A 19696-nucleotide genomic window follows, 5' to 3' on the forward strand; every position below is an offset into this window, starting at 1 on the left:
AAAAGCAGGTTTTATGATCGTGTAATAGTTCCACTTTTAATGCCTTGACATTCTCACAGAATATCGAAGTCATCAACGTCGATAAACTTGCTCGGATGATGGAATCGCTCATTTTTGTTATATACTCTCTTTCAACATCGACCAAAATGATATCAGCATGCTTTTAATAAAAGCTTCCATGCAAGCTTAAAGTGAACGACCTATAAAACATCTAATAAGAACTTTTTGTTCATAAAATGTTTAATAACTTATCTGGATAAAAATGTAGAGACTTTAAGATATATATTATATATATATATATATAGATCTTTATTTAATTCTCATCAATATATACCATCAATAAATCTTCATCCACATAATAAAAAATATCTATGCTTTTTTAAAACATCTTTTTATCTAAATATAGATTAAAAAATAGAGTTATACTTCAATTAAAATTTTTAGAATCTCCTACTAAAAGAGAAGGTAGAGCTGTATGTATGTTAGGGAATATATGTATCTAATTTTAATCAATACGTATACTTCGTAGAGCAATATATAAAGCTCGAATATCATGTAATGAAAAATTATTGGAATTTCTAAACAACTTTTGATCAAAATATGGATTTAAAAATCGAATCGTATTTTAATTAGAAAAAAAATCCTATATTTATACAATAAAGTATTAATATACAGATAACATTTTATAATTTCTAGTTTCAATTACTTTCATCTTAACTTGATCAAAGTGAACGTTAAACAACATTATTCTAGCTTACTTAGCCGCAATGAATTCAAGCGTACTGCCCTAAAAGCAAACGGTAGTCTCATTTTCTTAACAGGAAGAAAGAAAGAGAAAGCAATAGAACGTGTGCTTTCTCCGGCATCTTGGCATCTTTTTTTTTCTTCGTTCATTTCCTCTGCTTTTCGTCCTTCTTTTTAATGGACTTGTCAATTGGGGTGGCACGTACGACGATACGATCAGACGACCCTCCTGCAGGCTGCTTTACGCTTCGAGAAGCACTCGCGAGTACCGAAAAAGCCCATTCGCTTAATCTCATGCCCTAAGGGTAAATAAGAAGTCGCGATGGGTGGAAGACGCGATGGTATTGGTGAGGATTGAATTTCTCGTCCAGCGCATCGTCCATCTTTATTCAATTCATCCTCATCTTTTTCTTGTCCGCCTTTCAACTTACCACTCATCGCAATTCGAACTATTACTACGTGAAAATCGCGAAAGAAGCCACGAAACGATTTATGACGTTTTAACAGATGTTCTACGCCTCCCTCCTCATCCCTTTCCAATCCCCTCTTTTTTCTCTCCTTCTCCCTTTCCATCTCTATTTGCCGTTTTTTCTCGGTACTCCTTTCGAAGGCAAAGAAGCGGAAACGCAACGGATCCTCGACGTTCCTATACCACCGATCCAGTGCTTTTAAGCTCTCGGCAATATCGACGATCATAAATTCTACTTGGAGCATCGTCAAGAGCGTATTTCATCTTACGAATATCCCTATGGAATAGCTGTTCTCGATTCATGACGTTTTTCAATCGATATCGAGTCGAGCTTGTCTATGATCGTTGAATTAAATTCATTACTCGAGAATTTATTTTCTATATCTTAATTATCTCCTTTGATGATATAAAACAAAATTTTTAAGTCTTTTTTTGAAGTGAAAACTTCTTTAGAATAGGGAGTGATCTGAAAAAAAAAATGAAACACAGTCGGTCAGGAAACAGAGCTATGAAACGGCTGCTATACTAAATAATGAGAGAAAAAGAGCCAAACATATAGGATTTAGCCTGCGATAGAATGAGACGGAATATAGCTATACAGTTTTACCTATTCTCGGTCTCCTCTTTATGATCTGCTTCGTAGTAATCGCTCCTGGTTGTATATGTGTGTGTTTGTGTGCATCTCCATACTACGAAGAATTGACACATATTATTACGATACTTAAACTGTTTGTTGGTAGGAGCGATAGAAGGGTAGAAGAATAAAAAGAGATAAGAACGAAGGTATAACAAAAAAATAAGGTACAAACGAACCGAAGGTCGAAATAAAGAAAGAAGGTGCGTGGTCAAATTTGTTCTTTTAACAAATGTATCATTCCTTTTCTATTTAAAAATATTTCTATTTTTTTTTTAATGAAAAATGAATATAAGTTCTTTAGTTCGCACATATTAAAATTAATAATTAGGAAATAGATAGAATATAGTATTTTATTTGCTGCAATATTTCATTAAAAAAAAAAATGATTATCAGATACATCAGAGAAAAAGAGCTAGAGAGCACTATAGAATACATTAGAAGCAGCTGACAAATTCAACTCAAGACTACTTTTCACTACTTTTCGGAAAAAACCTCACTACTTTTCGGAAAAAACCTGACTACTTTTCGGAAACGCCAGTTTCGTGAAAATCTACAGAAAGAAGATATTAGGGAAGTTTTAAAGAGTTCGACGGAAGGCGTTTGTGCATTTCTTGCATGCCGAGAGGTGTTCAGTTATCATACATTTTTTAATTACCAGAAGCAACTTGTCTCATTTCTTCGAATTGAGAACTTGCTTACTGTCTAATATGTTATGTGTTATATGTTAATAAAACGTAAAATAATTTTTGAAAGTGATAACAATATTATAATAATAATATTTTTTAAAAAACAACCCTACAATTATCCTACACCTGATATTCTGCATTCGTTTCAATCTCTTGAAACTTCGTTTTTCGAAGGTTTCACTTCTAACACGTGTGATCTGCCCACATGATATTTTTTTTTCTTTTTCTTCCCTACTTTATTTGTTTTCTTTCTTTTGGATAACATTTTAGTATTCTAATTATTTATTAAAATCCTATAAAATAATTCTATAATTTAAAAGATTCGAATTTTGTTAAATACGATATTATTTGATATTTTCTTTAATACGGGCTATCGAGTTTAATCAACACACTTTTAAGTTAAACATGCCTGGTCTCGTATATGGCAAGTCAAGCGAACGTTCTCGACGTAAATCACGCGCGTAACATTGTCGCTTGACGTCCACGCGTCATTACACATTCACCTATATGTACAGAGTAGATGGCACGAAGTACGTACATATATATTTATTAGTATATATATATATATATACGTACGTATATACATAAATACATGCATATGTATATGCATACGGCTTATGTATATAATGCGATGTGCTACCCCTGCTGCAGAATAATCTCTTGTCCTACGTCAAATCGCGTCTTTCAGTTAGGTTCGATTATCTTCGATCTTCCGTAAACGAGATCATTTATCTCGTATATGTTGTTGATATCAATTAACGTTTTGATCAAATAATATTGTTTTGTTTGAAAAATCAAATAATTGATCGTAAAAAGGAATACATACTCTTTCCGAAGTTCTATAACGTTACCCGTTTGAAGCGACATATTCGTTCATCTGGCAATGATTTTTGTTTTTTCTCAAAAATTCCATATGTTTGTAGATTTCAACACGTTTCTGCTACGACATCGATATTGTAAACGAAGAAATAAGTACTTTTATTGATTTAAAATGCAAAATGTGACGTTTACCGAAGAGTAAAATTGGTGCTTTCAATCGGAAAACGATTTATGATGTAGACGAGGCCAGTTTTGAATCGGAACTAACCAATGTTCTACCTGACTTGCTACTTACTTTGTTATCGTTTGAATATACTCTGAATATTTTTCTCTTTTGTTTCTTTTTTTTATATTTCTACTTATATAATGTTTGTTGCTATGTTTAGATATACTGATCATTTATGTTGAGATTATATAGCAATTCAAAATCATTCTTCGATAATTTGTTTATGGAATAAGTGCATTGAATCAATGAAAATTATTCTTTTTTTATTATAAATTATTGCATTGATCAATATCAGAATTTTTATTACTTTATAATTATGAAATAATGTCAAAATATTTAAGAAAAAATACTAACATTGTTTATATTTAAACAATAAATATTGAAAATTCTGATATTGCTTATTGATTAAATCAATAAATAGGGTGAATTTAATAAAAATGCTCTAATTACTTCTTAATGGTAATACTTACGTTTTAATGTTCTATTTTTATTCCTCAAACATTGTATCTTATTCCACTGTGAATGTCCATATTTATCAAAAATTATGCAACTTTTGTAATATTTCTGAGATCCTTGTTTTGCGTAAGCATGCAAAATAATGTAAATTCTGCCTTTCGCTCTTTTTTAACATGAAATTCTTTAGTCAATAAACTTGATATTTCTATAAAAGAGAAGTTCGTAGAAATAAAGAAAAATAGAGAGAGAGAGAGAGAGAGACGAAGAGAAATAGATAGAAAAAGAAAATAAAGAAAGATTCAGTATCGTTAAGAAAGTGAGGCATGTTTGGACTAATTGCACTCAGTAAAAGCGGACCGTTCATCATAAATCATCTCTCTCTCTCTCTCTCTTTCTATTTCTCTTTCTCCTTCTTTCATTCTTGAACGAAGACTTCGAGGCATAGGATTTTGCGAGCAGCTGTGATATCATCGAAAAGGAAACTTCTCTCTCTCTCTCTTTCTCTCTGTTTCTTTATCCTTCTCACTCCGTACAGACCACCAAGTGTAACAGCCGTCGTCGCTGAAACCGATGGCAAGAACTTTTAGGAAGGGTTCGAGAACCGACTTAGGGCTTCGCAAAGGGGTTGAAAAAAGAAAGAGAGAAGAATCTGAGAAGTAAGATAAGGTTGGAAACATGATGCATATATATTCGAGCAAATGTTCGTGTTCGCACTGAAATGCTTTTCATCTATCTATCTATTTTTCTCTTTTTTTCTTTCTTTCTTTTTTTATCATCAGTTTCTCACATTTATATTTTATTTTTATTCTCTTTATTTCCTGTTTTTCTGCATTTTATTGGTCGAATACAGTCGTAAACGTTACAATTGGCAATTATTTTTATTATTATTTTTTATTTATTCATTTATTTATTTATTTTTATTTTCATCGGTGATACAATCGATGTTTCTCTATATACATTTTATATACAATGCTCCCTTATCGAAGACGCATGGAACACGGATGAATTCTTCTCTTGAAAAATCACTCGACGTTCGAATTCCGTGATCGATACGAATCTTATACCTATGTCCCTAGACATTGATATACAAAATTGATAAAAAAAGGATATACGGGAAGAGGAGATAACACGAGATTGAGATTAAAGGATATCTCAGTAAATGTAGAGTTTGTTTTGGATTTTTTATATGATTTCCTTTTTTTATCAAATTTCTTGATACTTCGATTCGTAGAATATTTGTTATCTTTTTTTAATTACCGATTTTAAACGTTTTTTTTTTTTTATATCAAAAACATTTAATAAATAATATTAATACGTTGAATGCCGTATTGATTTTATATAAATATATATATATATAGATATGTATCTGCATCTAATTATATATTTTTTTTATATTTTCTGTTCGAAAATAAAAACACGGAAAAATGCATTCTCGTCTTTTTCATATTAAATGCATTTTGTTCTTGTTACTATTACTTTTTTTTTTTTTTTGAAAATGTCTGAAAATCAATTAGACAATCATCATTTACGATACTCAACGTATTATTAAAAACGAGTTAAAAAAGCACGATCGATTGTTTTATACTCTAAACGTAATTCTCTTCGTTCCTGATTTTTATTCGAAATCGAGAGGGTAGCTTTAAAGTGATAAAAGGTTGAAGTCGAGTCGAAACCTTTTTTTTTCTTGTTTCTTTATCAGATAATTCCATGGCTTAGCGAATCATGGTAGATCTTTCATCAATTTTACAAATGAACGATATATCGTTTCTTTAAAAATGACAACAATAATGCAACGATGAGGCAGGGACGATGTGAATCCTATAGGGAGACTAGAAAACGTATAACTCGTGTCTCTATTCGTAAGCTGAGAAAGCTTTTGCTATTCCTCTTTCTCTTTTCTTTCGAAGTACGTTCTATCATATATTTTTATGGAGCTTAAACGTCTACACATACCATTACATTTATAAATCGCCTCGATATGGATAAGGTTAGGACCCGGATGAAAAAAAAATCGTCGAACGTTTCGCGATTAATAAATTCGAAACGACGAATCAACTCGTATATTCGAGAATCTCGAACAAAAAAAAAAAAGAAAAAACTCAAAAAAAAAGAAACAATACCGTTATTTCGCCTGTACTCCCAGGTCCAGAAGATAAAAGTTCGGCGCTTTATTTTTCTTTTCTTTTCTTTCTCCCTCTTACCATATTTGATTCATCGAAAGAAAATCTAGCGCACGTACTCGGTATAAAAAATGAAGGAAGAAAAGATAGAAGAAGAAAAAGGGTGGGAGAAAAGATGAGAGAACATCGATCTAGTAAGAACACATCGAAAAAGTTTTTCGTAAAAATCGATTTCTCTACTTTGAGAGAAATGACATTGCGAGTGAAGTTGAACCCTCTGAGGAATTCTGTCGGTTTATCAGCCACAGTTAGCCTCGCAAAAGCTTTCTTCGATGATACTCTCGAGCATTTGGACCTGTGCAGAACCCTCCGAATCCTTGGAGCCACGCTCGAAGGTGCTGTAAGAAACGGTCGAAGCCATTTCTTGGAACAAGCTTTTCTTCAGGACGTTTAGGTACCCCTATCTCTGAACCATGTCGCCAAGGTAATCGTCGTGAGATGCAAGCAAGTGTCGAGGTACGTCCAATGCAGTATGTAAAGTGACTGTGACCCCACGATTGAGACTGACAGCTGGATAGAAGACACCATAGAGATCACGGAAAGCCACACCGCCCTGGGCTTGATCGTTCACAAAGAAACGTAATGTGTGTGTAGTCTCCAGGTCCAAGAGAACACCTACGGTCGAGCCTTGTTGTACACCACCCTCCGTTCTCTGAGCGTGACCACCACCATGCATGAACCAGGATCGTTGTCGGTCTATGTACATGCTCCAGCCCTTGTCGTCTTTTCCTGTGAACACCACAAATCGATGCTCTTGTGTGTGTGGGATTTCAAATCAGTTGTTGATCAGGTAGTATCGATCGTTGATCATGTTTTATGTATGTATATATACTCAGTGAGTTCGATTAAATGTTTGCTGTCTGATTGAAGATTCGAAATATAACGATTCCAATGGACAGTTTGAGTGATTCAAGGATCATACGTTCTGATCAATAGAACAAAGATGTAAACGTTTAAAGATGAAGATTAGTACAAAATTTTATTTATTGCGAACTTTTAATGTAGTTAACGTTTAATATGATTTAGTCGGTTTTAAATGATTAATGTTTGGAATCTAATAAAAATAATAATGATTTTTATTGATTACGTAAATAATATACTGTAGCAAAATATCAAACTTCTATATAAACGATGTCAGACAAATAAATTATTACGAGTGTTTGCAAAAATATAGTTTTCTTTGAAAAACAAAAAAACAATTTACAGAATTAATTCGATTTCATATAAAAAAAGAATACTATACTTAGGAATAATGTTGAAAAAATGAGCTTACCGAGCATTTGATCACGTACGACGTCAGCTCTAGCGATGCCAAAAGCAGGATCGGTATCACTGTGATATCGATCGATGGTCAACTCCCAGTAATGTATGCCTCTAGAAAATCCAACGCTAGAGAGGACCACACGATGTTCGTAACCTTCGCAGGAAGCACTCATTGCGTCCTCGGAAATAGAAACTTCCTGCGGTATCCCAGTAGCACCAGTAGCCCACGAGAACCACGCAACTGTTTCAATGAATTTTTATTATCCTTCGATCTTACTATTATTTCTTTTTTTAACAGTTCTTTTTTACAGATAATATTTTGAAATAAAATTCTTTCTATTTTGAAATAAATTTTATTTCATCTAAATTTTTCTTGAATTTTTAATAGTAAATTTTTAATTAAATGTAAAATAATTTTGAAGTTTTATTTAAACGATAAATCGTTTGATAAATTTAAAAGACACCCGTTGTTATTATCAGCTCGTATACTTAAATGCTTGTTTTCAACAAACCCGCATACAGGTATATTCTAAGCACGTTAAAATCTATTATTCTAAAGAGGGCTAGTAATTCTCATGCAGCATTATGCTAACACTTCTGTTTGTTAAGTATAAAGAGCACTACACATACGGGTAGCTCTTGCGGTATTATTCCAATCACACAAATACCCTTTCTCTCATTCTCCCTCTCATTCTCCCTCTCTAACACTCTTTCTCTTTCTCCTTTTCTCAATACTATACATCCATAATATAAGAAATTCGATTTCAATTTCAAATCGAAAATTAAACAATAAGTAGACGATAAAATTAATATGTAGTTCTTTCTTTATTTTATTTCCTGTTTAAATACGTTATCGTAGACGATAAAATTGATATTTAGTTCTTCATTTATTTTATTTCCTGTTTGATTACGCTATCGATCTTTAGTGAAAGGAAACTCCACTCGGAGATTGGGAGGAAACGATATTCCGTTGTTTAAAAAAAAACGAAGTTCCTTTATGCATGATTTCACTACGATCTTTATCAAAAACAAAAGCTATATCCATCGGTTGACTATGAGGGGAGGATCCTTCTGCTATTGGTCGATAATATTCATAATCTCCTTCCCTCTCCAAAGGGGTGTGTAACTCTTTTATGATATAAATATGTGAGAGTCTTAAGTCAATCAGAATGCCTTAATCTATCAGTTCTTAATCTGTATCAGTCTGTATATCTGTTTGTCTGTATCGGTTCCTTAGTCCTTAGTTCTCAGTTCAATAATTATACATTAAATCTGTTACATTCGTCTCTGCATATTTTATCGGCCAGTTTATCAGTTTATTAGTCAGTCAGTCAGTCAGTCAGTCAGTCGGTCTTATATTCATAACTCTTTTGTATTCTGTATTTTTGTAACTACGCCACTTTTTTGTAAACCTTTTGTAAATACCGCTCAACATCATCATAATTTAATAAATTATATTCTATCATTTTCAGTTTTATTTCTCTCTGTTTGAACCCCACAAATAAATATTCTATACACTGTAATAATAAATAATATAAATTAAAAGAGCAATTCTAATCTGAAGAAAAATTATTATAACTCTAATCCTGAGTACTATGAGAAAGAGCTTTGCCATTGTGAAACAATAAACAAAAATTCTCTTCAAAAAGATGCAAGATATAATGAAAAAGAGAGAGAGAGAGAGAGAGAGAGAGAGAGGAGGGGAAATGAGAAAAACAAACACATGACTCCGTTTTCGCGCGTAGAAGCGTAGACATAAACGACAGATTAATATCGGATCTGTCATCGGCAATGCGTGGCCTCTCTCCGATCATTTGATCTACTCGTTGAAAATACGTCAGTCCGAGCTGCCAGTTTCAATCGTTCATCTTCCACTCGATACCAACGTCGATTTTCCACTCGAATCCTTGCCACGTAGAGGAAGGTAAAAAAGATGAAAAAAATTCTAGAAGGGAGGTGGTGGTGATGGTGGTGGTGGATAGCGGAGGTAGTAGGAAGTGGTCGAACAGAACGAGAAAAAGAAAGATAGAAAGAACAAGTTGGTTATACGAGCTCACCCTCCGCGGTCTGAAGGCCGATCAGCTCAGAGTATTCGCCCTCTCCGGCACTGTTGAATGCCCTAACCCTGGCGTTGTACAGCGAGTTGAAGTGTAGCCCGTCGACGGTACAGATGGTCTCTCGTCCGCAATACACCTCCTGCGCATTTCGAAATATTCATGCGGTTAGCATTAACAAGAAACGGAAATCTCTACTATTTCCGCTAAAAAAGGAAATGAGAATAGAGATAAAAGGATTACCGGAAACGTGAATAAAGTTTTGTTATCTTAATATAAATAACAAATATATGAAAGAATATTTTAATATTAATCCTATTCATTCGTTAAATGCAAATAATTGAAATTTTTAACAAAAATACTTATTTAAGTTTTTTCTTTTATTATAAAGAATAATATGCATGTGAAGATATATAAAAGGGTATTTGAACCCTTTGAGTGCTGAATACTTTTACCTAAAATGTTTTGTAAGAACGGAATAGTTTATTATTAACCAGATTCTAATAATAGATTATATTTAATAAATTAAAGTTTTTCTTTCTAAATATAATTTAATTAATTAATATAAACATTACATTATATTCTATATTAATATTAACAAACACGTATATGGATCGATATACCACTCTGATAATTTTTAAGCATATATGCGTCTATAGCACTTAAAGGGTTAAATATATATTATACTTATTGAAAACCTGAATATATATTTTACGAACATTACGTACACGAGATAAAAAAAGGAATAAAATGATTCTTTTGTTTGATCAAGATTTCACAAAAGAAATTTCGATTTGGGAGAAGAATAAAAGTCGATCACTAATCACCTACTCGTGATTAGTAAGCTAGCTATAGCTTTCGATGATATAACTGATATGAGTGAGATAATTAGCGCCTCCAGTATCGTATTAGGACGGATCTTGGAATGGTTTGTAAACGATAGAAAGCTTACATTTTTGCGCTCTGATTAATAACGCGTCGCTTGGGCCATTATATCGTGGTGCTCGTTAGCGTAGCAAAGCAATATCGCGCGTATAAATCTTTCTCCTAGCTTCACCTTCTCAATTCTCTTTTCTCACCCATCTCTACTTCTTTCCTGCCCTCTCATTTCCACCCCTTTTCTTCGTTCTTATACCTTTTCCTTCGAGACTTCTTCGCGTCTACGGCATCGCGATCGTCTCGCTTTTAATATTTAAATCAAGCTCGTTTCTCGTCACGATCTCTCTCTTTTCTCACGGTTTCTCGCTTTCCACTTTCTTCTTCTTCTTCTTCTTCTTCTACTTCTATTTCTACTCTTACTTTTCCTATTTCTTTAGCTTTTTCTTCTTTTCTTTTTCTTTTTCTTCATCGACGACCAGTCTTCTTACCCCATTTCCTTTTTTTATTCTCGTTTCTTCCAACCCGTTCTCTTCTTTATCTTGAAGATATTCGTCGTCAAGCTAAGAAAGAATTCCAACGTCTCGAACGAGAAGATTTTCAACAGAATTTTACGCGACACTCTGAATTTTCTGCTCTGTGTATATATATATATGAATGCATGTATATATGTATGAGTGAATGAGTGAGCGAGTATGTGAGAAAGAAAGATGGAAGAAGGTCGTGGAATCGGCGGATAAGCCGACGAAATTGAGTTTCGGATCGTTGTTGCTTTTTCGTTAGGATTCGCGGGAAGCATCGTAAAAGGAAAGTTCTGTTCCGTAAAAAGGATCTCTCTTTCTCTCTTTCTATCTTTCTTATCTGATTCGTGAAACGAAAAAGAACACCTATTTATTTTTCCGTGTCAACGAACAAACGAGCTTTCTGACAAGTTCTTTTGATTCATTCGAGCAAGAAGACGTTACCGTTCGAGAAAAAGGCCACCTCCTAAATCTTATTATCCTTCAATCGATGCCTCTTTTATCTTTTTTTTTCAATAGTTTTTCTTTATCTTTTGCAAGTTATGAATATATTTATATATTTTGTAATTTGGCTGGAGCTTGAGATAAGACCTTGAGGAAAAAGTTGTTTTATTTTCTTCTTTCTTTTTTCTATTTGCAACCGTTCATCAAATTTTCATACATGTCATTAAATGTTTAGAATTTGTTTTACATTAAAAATAAGATTATTTCTCATTTCAAAGGATGAACTTCTTATACAAATAAAACGGTATTTGATGCGTCCGAAAAATAGTATTTAATTTAACCTAACTAAACAATTATGTGGAAGCTTAAAAACACACATACACAATATTTTATTTTAAAATTGTTATATTACGTCTCCTAGACGTCATTGTATGTCAAAGGGTTAATATTATTAGTAAAAAATATTTATTATATTGTAGGAAACGAAGAAAATATTTAGGTGGTTTTTTTCGAGTTTGAAGTTACACGATAGGTGGAACTGACGAAAATCACGTAAATCGGGATACAACTTTGCATCTCACTTTAAGTATCGATCCATGTATATATCTTCATCATGCACACACCCACACAACCAAATAACGCTTGAATCTTCCATATTCTCGACCAACTGTCACTCAATTGATCTCAAATACAGATATTTTATACTCTTGTGCACATACACATTTTTATATGACTTGTACTAGATCTTTAAGCATGAAACGTTTGATTATTTCACTTATTTTAAATTTGAAAATAGACATTTTATATTTAATGATTTAATTTAATTAAGTCAAAATATTTACGTTTGACGGTAAAGTAAAAAATCGGGTAAGTCCGCGAGAATTATTTTATATAATTCCATCTATCTTTGATATGTATAATATAATATTGTATATAATTATAATTTAAATATAATTCATATATTTAATTATATTTTTTTAACTTATTATAATTTAAGTATAATATAATTTATAATTTAAATAATAAATACAAGAAGATATACGTATTAATGAAACTAATTTTTTGGTAATGCGTCTTTCTATTTAAAAAAGATTTCTTTTTTTCAAATTTCTTGGAATATAAATTAAAAGATTGGCAAAGGACGGAAAAGTAAAGGGCAAAATTCGTAATCGATAGCATTTCATCGATATTCATTCCGGCTTCTGGAGCAAGAAGTATCACACTATCGAATTCTTGTCTCGACTTTAATATTACTCAAGTCTGCCAAACGGAAGACGTCAAATAATTTCTAGAATTTCCTTCGTGATAATTTTGTCGATTAGCATCTGAATCTTGCAACAGGTTACTTAAGAAGAGCTTTTTACTTAAAAGAATCACAACAATGAAAAATAAAAAAAGCACAAGATAAACGAGCAAAAAGAATCGGGAGAGAAAAAGAAACAAAAAAAACAGGTAATATTCGTTTATGATCGATATCTCGATCTGATATTCATAATTATTATTTTACCGAAGAAATGCAATATAAATAAGATCTTTTTTTCCGGAATATGACTGTTACGAGAAACGGAAGAGGATTATTGATTCCTTAAAGTGAGATTGAGATTAAATTGAGTTTATGTATTACATAAAACGAGCGATATAATTAATCTCAAATGCGGAAGGAGAAAAGAGAATAAGAGGAGAAAGAAAAGGATGAAAAGAGGTATGTACTTGAAATCGATAGTGATGTCGTGCTCGACATAGTTCAGGCACGTACTTTTAGTATTGGCCGGAAGACTCGACTTCGGGTTAATGCGCGAGAGAGTCTCGGTGAGATCAGGAAGTATTAAAAGCCATTAAGTGGGTAGTAAATAAAAGTTAGTTCGTAGGAAAGCCTCCCACATCTATTTCCTTCTTTCCTTATTTTTCTTATTCTTTATCTTTATCTTCTTCTTCTTCTTCTTCTTTCCTTCTTCCGCTACGCTTGTATTAGATTTATCATTTAATAACATTAATCGAAAACAATCGATCAATTTTAAGCTTACTTTCATTTGTCCAATTTTTCTCTTCCTTCACCATAATATTTTCATTTATTTTTTTCCCTTTCTTCTTAATCTGTTATTTTTTTTTCATTTTATTCTTCTATTATAGCATTGGTATTTAAATAATAGTAGACGAGAAAGTAATCGATAAATTTTAAATCTACACTTTTCTTCGTCACATTCTTCACTCAATCTTTCTCTTTAGTTTTATATCTTGTCGTCCCTTGTTCTAATATTAGATTTATCTATATCATTTTCTTTTCTTTCTTTCTTTTGTGTTGTCTATTTCTTTTCTTTTTTTTTTTTTTTTTTGTAATTAGTCCAGGTGAAGGTAAAAGTTTTCCGCGTCCGTACTCTCGCCAACGTCCTCTTTGATAATTCACGCGTGAAAAGTTAAGAATTTAATTCGTAACTTTTCCCTGGTACGCCAAAGTTGGTAGAAATCTTGTTAGGCAAATAACGAGGTATATTGTAATTAACGTCGAACACGTTAATTATTACGTCGAAACGAGCACGCCCTCCGATGAATTTCGCTGTTAAATTCGAAATACGAGCGAAACAAACAACGATTCTGCCCGTGTCCTCTCTCGCCTTCGCCACCAACTGCTGTTCAATTATCTTCCAATTATGTACGAGTTAATATTGAACTTGAATTGAAATATAGAAGTACGATCGTGACCGATCGATCGCACAAGCGACGCCTATTATTATCGCCGAATTCCCCAAATGTTACACTAGAAAATTTATAAACAATCTATCAGTTAGTATAGTGATATATTATAATTATTAAACAATAAACCATATGTATCGATAATTATGACTATTACTTCAATCGAAAATAATTTATGATTAACTCGTAACAAGCAATGTGTGATTAATTATAATTAATTATTAATTTAATTACATAATAAGCATTCGGTTGTTAACAATTATTCTTTCATAAGCGTAGTTTTTTCCTTTGTTAAATTAATACTATAATTTTCACTTCTGTAATTACGCGGGTGGACTGAAAAGCTTTGAGTCTAATACATTACAAAAACAATTTCTTTCTTGGTAAAACTTACTTTTATTTTATTAATTAATAAAAGTAAGTGTTTTTCTTTTTTTGTATTAAGGTTCCAAACTTTTCAACTCACTTTTGTATATCATACAAATGTAAATATAATTTTTATGTAGCACGTATCAATTTTGTGTTTATTAATTTCGTGGCACACAATTGAAAAAAAAAAAACAAAAAAAAAAATAAATATATGGATAAAATCTTAGAATTAATCAGTTATTTTATTAGCCTAAGTGCAAAAGTTTGTGTCAGATTTGTAATTTAATTTTATTTAAATGTCGAAATGTGGTCGATCTATCAATACCGAGTCTATCAGCAATCTCATTGGTTGGCATTCTTATTCATAATGTTTTATATTGTTCACAATGCCATCATCAATGGCAGAAAATCGACCAAAAGATGGCTCGTTGTCGATATAGAAATCGCCTTATCTAAACTTCACAAAACATATTTTGACAGTTTGAAACTGGAACGGTCTCCTGATAAACATTCAGAATTTTTCAACTTAGAATTCTTTTAAAATTTATAATGCATGACATGTCATAAATACACCTTGTGCTCATTTTGTTTTAAAATTTTGTTATTACAATGAAAAAATTTAAATAAAACACACATCTTTTGTACAAAAATGACAACCGAATATCTATCCTTATTTAATATCATGCAATTTATATTACGCCTCGATTGATAGCATGCAATATATAATTCTATGAACAATATGTAAAAAAAATCGGTCACGAACTTTCGAATTCACTTAATTCATGGTCTTATAGAATATTAATTCCACTTATTTCCAATCAATACTCAATACAACTAGATATACTCAAAAATATATTTAATCAAAACCAATAAAAACTAGAATTCTTTCTTCTAATAATTTTTTATTTCAAAATAACTGTATTTCTTTTTTTTTTTTCCTATAAAATCCTAACCGAGATGTTCGATATAAAGATGTATCTCAATACGATACTTTTCTTCCCTTTATTTTTACTTTTTTTCGATAGAGCGTGATCGATGAGTTTTAGTCACGTAGCTACTTCAAGGCTCGTCTGGAGAACTTTGAGATCGAAGTGAGAGAGAATGAGAGAGAGAGAGAGAGAAGTTTGAAAACGATAGGAAGACAGTAAGACGTCTCATGGGGATCAGAGAGTAGATGATGGCAATGGTAGTAGCTGTAATAGTGGTATACTCACCCTAAACTCTCCTCCACAGCCATCGTCAAGTTCGAGAAGGTAACCTTCGATGGCTGGACCTCTTTGACCAGCACAACCCATGACCCCATGTCCAGGAGGTGGCTGCCAAGCAACAGTAACGCTGTTATTCTCGGCACTGCATTCTTCCGGAATTAGTAATGGTGCTCCAGGTGCTAAAAATGAACATTTTCGATCATTAATACTCTTGGATGCTGATAATATATGGTAATTCGTTTAACAATAAATTTTATAAAAATAATCTCGCCGAAAAATATTAGCAAATGCAGGCCAATCCTAACATTCTAATTTCTTTATTTCTTTTATTTTTATTCAGTCAATACGTTTAAATCTTTTATTTTTTCGATAGATGAAATATTTATATATGTAAGATTAAAATTAAACGGATTGTTGAACACCAGTGGTTAAATTTTCAATTCTGTTAATTAATTTCTAATAAAAATAGAGTTATTCAAGTTTTCGAAAAGTAGGAGAGAAAAAACATTGCTGAATATTTTCACAGGTAAAGATTGATAGTCATTAATAAGTCCAGAAACTATTTATTTTCTCGACATGTACTGTATCGTGGTTTCTCGTAAAGTTATTTCAATACCGTTTTGGTAACTTCAATGAAGAGAGAGAAAGAGAAAAGAGAGAGAGAGAGAGAGAGAGAGAGAAAAGGTTTGGCCACTAACCGACTTCGTGTTCGCTTTTGCTCGACCGTTTCGAATTTGTGGGTTGTATCGATTCGATCGAGAAGCAAATGGAAGAAGAGAGAGAAGGAGGTAAAATACCGGTCTTGTATACGTGAATGAGTAAAAGAGAGAGACGAAATAAAAGGTAGAAACGGGTCAGTGGTCAACGACAATCGTTGCCACAGAGAAAATGGATTCGTTCTGCATCGTGAAAACGACGTCGAGTACGTTCGTGCGAACGTCTGTCGGATTAAAGCGATTCTCAGAGTTAACTCAATGTTTTAAATGCATTTACTTGCTATATGAATTCTTGATCAATCTTCTCTGTATCATTCTTTCTCTATCACTCTTTTTTCCCCTCTTTCTCTCTGTCTATCCTTTTAATTTTTCATTTATTTCATTTATATTTCCATTCGTTCTACTTGCATTACGTATATTCGTAATGACGCTACGAATTTTTAATATTAACAATTTTTTTTTGTAATTTAAAAGATGAAATTATTTTTCAAATTTTTTAATTCGTTTCGAATAAAATATGACGACATTTGAGGGAAAATGAACGTATATATAAAAATGAGATAAAAATTTACTTTAAATATTAAGAAATGTAATTTGAATAAATTCTTTAAAGCCACCGATTAATACGCTTTATATTGTCAATGTTTATTGACTGATAGTCTAAAAATAGACATTTCATTGATTTTGATTTAAATGACTAAACTGTTGGTCAACATTTATTGTTTTATTTCTTTAATAATTCGTATTTTTGTAACAAATAAACCCAAAAGCATTTTGTTTCCTTAGATTTTTGAATATTGTTAATAATGATCATTAGCAATTTATCTTAGATAAAAAAAATGATGTAGGTTTTTAATTTTAGTACATATATATTCAATATACAGATTTAAAGGAAAATCTTTGATAATATCGATTAGAGATTACAATTAACAGCAAATTAATCTTACTAAAATGAATTAATCTATGACGTTAATCTATCCCTGATGAGAAAAACTATTATGTTCTACTTCAAGTGTAAAGGTCTTGTTGTTACGTTATGTTATGAAACCAGACAAATGGAACAGTTGTGGATTATACGTATGTACACACACGTACACAGGTTGTTCTTAGCGTGTAGCACGCATCATAGACTAATATGTTTCGCTTTATAAAGGAATAGGGTAAATCAACGTTTCTATATATATATATATATATATAAATATATATGCTAATAGCTTTAATTTTGTTTAACTAATAAATATTCAATGAAGAATCTAAAAAATCGAATTTAATCTTTAATAGATAAAACGATAATATCTGAGGATTGTTAATTAATAAATAATCTAATAAAAACGATTCTACGGAATTAGTTGATTTATTATGTGAATAGTACCAGTGAACTTAACAATGAAAAATATTTAATTGATATTAAATGTGATAATGATATCAGTAAAAAGCCATAATTTGGATATTCGTTAATATCATACCATACTAGGAAAAAAATAAATGATAAAAGTACATAATTTATATGTACATATTAATTATGCATCACTATATCCGAATGCATGAACACGTACAAAACATAAAGCGAAAAAATAGCTTTGTTGTTCTAAAAGTAATCGATGAATTTCTTAAAAATGACCAGTATTGGAAATAATCTAGGAAAATGTAGAAAAAATAGAGAAATAACGTGTGTTAGTGGAGGTGGCTTATCACGTAGCGTAAAAGCTCGTAAGCCGATGTCGATTTTCGATTGAGCGCCAAACTCGGATTGTAAATTCTTTTTTCACTGCTGCGGCTGTCCGACTATATCGTCCGTATTACTACTGAGCCCGGATTTTGTCGGTAGTACGGATTTTACGACGGACAAACTCGTTTTGGGGAGGAAGGTCGAAACGAAAGGGTATGTTGGAAAGAGGAAGGGGTAATCAGAGATAATCGATCGTGTACAATCGGCCACAGAAACCACCGAAAATTCAGAGAAGAGAAATCATGGGAGAAGAAGGGCCAGGAATATGAATGGAAAGCTGATTTTCACAATCGACTCGTCAACCTATCGATAATGCTGCCACTTCGAATAGTATCCAATATTAAATGCAATACGAATTCTTAATAATCATATAATGTATTTACAACGTTAGTAAATTAACAATTTTCGTAGAAATATTATCTACAATTTTTACCATTTTTTTTCGTAAATATTTTCACATGAAATATTGAGGAATGTTCAGAGAAAAATCCTGTTGGAAAATATTTTACAGTTATTTTTTAATTTTTTGTTTTTATTTTAAATATAGTTTATTCATGCTAACCAAATACCTAAGATTTTTATGTTTGTTGTAAAATATTCGTGAAATTTTTTTTTTTTTTAAAAAGATAAATCATTTGTTTAGATTCTTTTTTTACTTAACAAAGAATGTAAATCTACAATTAAAATGAAAATTTATTTCATTTTCTACTTCATGATACATTACGAAACAAAGAACAATCTCGTAATTGGTTTACGGTATCGTATCATGCACATAGTTAAGGTTCAAAGAAATGTTAGAGAAATGAAAACGAAAAACGCTGAGAACAAAGGATAGGTTTTAATGGAACGGTTCTACAACAACACGACAGGTATTTCTTTTCAAAGGTAGGAATATTTACTATGCTAGTATACCCAAAGAAAGTAAGTCGAAATGTCGAAGAATCGAAACGGCAAAAGTTTTACGCCCGTATCAACGTAATTTATCGCGAACCCTACTAGTGATACTATATCGATAACCGATACCTAGCGAGAGAAGATCAATGTTTCTTCTTAAAAAAACAAGAAAAAGAAGAAAGTACAAAATAAAGAGAAAGAGAGAGATAGAAAGGGAGAGAAAATTTAAGAGAATGAAAAAGGTAAACGAGAAAAAGGGAAAGAGGAAAGAGGGCAAAGCAGAGAATAAAAGAACACACAAAAAATAAGAATTGACAAAAAAGAAAAAGTACAGGCATTGAGAAAAAAAACGATGGTAGCGTTAAAAATTTTTTCTCCTATTTTCGATAAATATAACCTTACATAAGGGTTATGCTTTTCTTTATTTGTAAGATCTTTCTATAACCTAATCTTATGTTTTTCGTGATTAATTAAAAGAAATTATATATAGTATTATAAAATGTATAATAAAATATTTATATACATTTTATTCGTGGTTTTTCGATAAATGCCATTTTATGGCATTATAATATAAATAAAAGTAATACAACATAAATGAATTAAATAAAACACATAAAATTTAGACATATTAAGATTTTGGTTTACTAAAGATTATAAATAAATAATCGAAAGATTTATGAAGCAAATTGAATAATACGTCTTTGTTTGTTTTTT

The 19696-nt window shown here is 31.6% G+C and overlaps 1 protein-coding gene and 1 long non-coding RNA gene across 3 annotated transcripts in view; both read right to left on the minus strand.

Moving 5' to 3' along the window:
• Nucleotides 1–383: 383 nt before the first annotated feature.
• Nucleotides 384–3053, minus strand: LOC149030657 (uncharacterized). The gene is made up of 3 exons (XR_016178455.1): nt 2506–3053; nt 1821–1902; nt 384–1679 (listed from the first exon to the last, which is right to left on the minus strand). It is a non-coding gene; the product is annotated as an uncharacterized LOC149030657 (long non-coding RNA).
• A 1772-nt stretch (nt 3054–4825) lies between these two features.
• Trim9 (E3 ubiquitin-protein ligase Trim9) overlaps nt 4826–19696 on the minus strand; it is a 102640-nt gene continuing 87769 nt past the window's right edge. For both annotated transcript variants that reach the window (XM_015316564.2, XM_015316563.2), the window contains 4 exons: nt 15650–15822; nt 9538–9676; nt 7491–7721; nt 4826–6946 (listed from right to left, as the gene is read on the minus strand). In XM_015316564.2, coding sequence (XP_015172050.1) covers nt 6618–6946; nt 7491–7721; nt 9538–9676; nt 15650–15822 — 872 coding nt within the window. In that variant the 3' untranslated portion in view covers nt 4826–6617. The remainder of the gene's footprint in view (nt 6947–7490; nt 7722–9537; nt 9677–15649; nt 15823–19696) is intronic.

The sequence above is a fragment of the Polistes dominula genome, unplaced genomic scaffold, assembly GCF_049000335.1.
Source record: "Polistes dominula isolate Pdom_NZ unplaced genomic scaffold, Pdom_raw_medaka contig_77, whole genome shotgun sequence".
Taxonomy (NCBI): domain Eukaryota; kingdom Metazoa; phylum Arthropoda; class Insecta; order Hymenoptera; family Vespidae; genus Polistes; species Polistes dominula.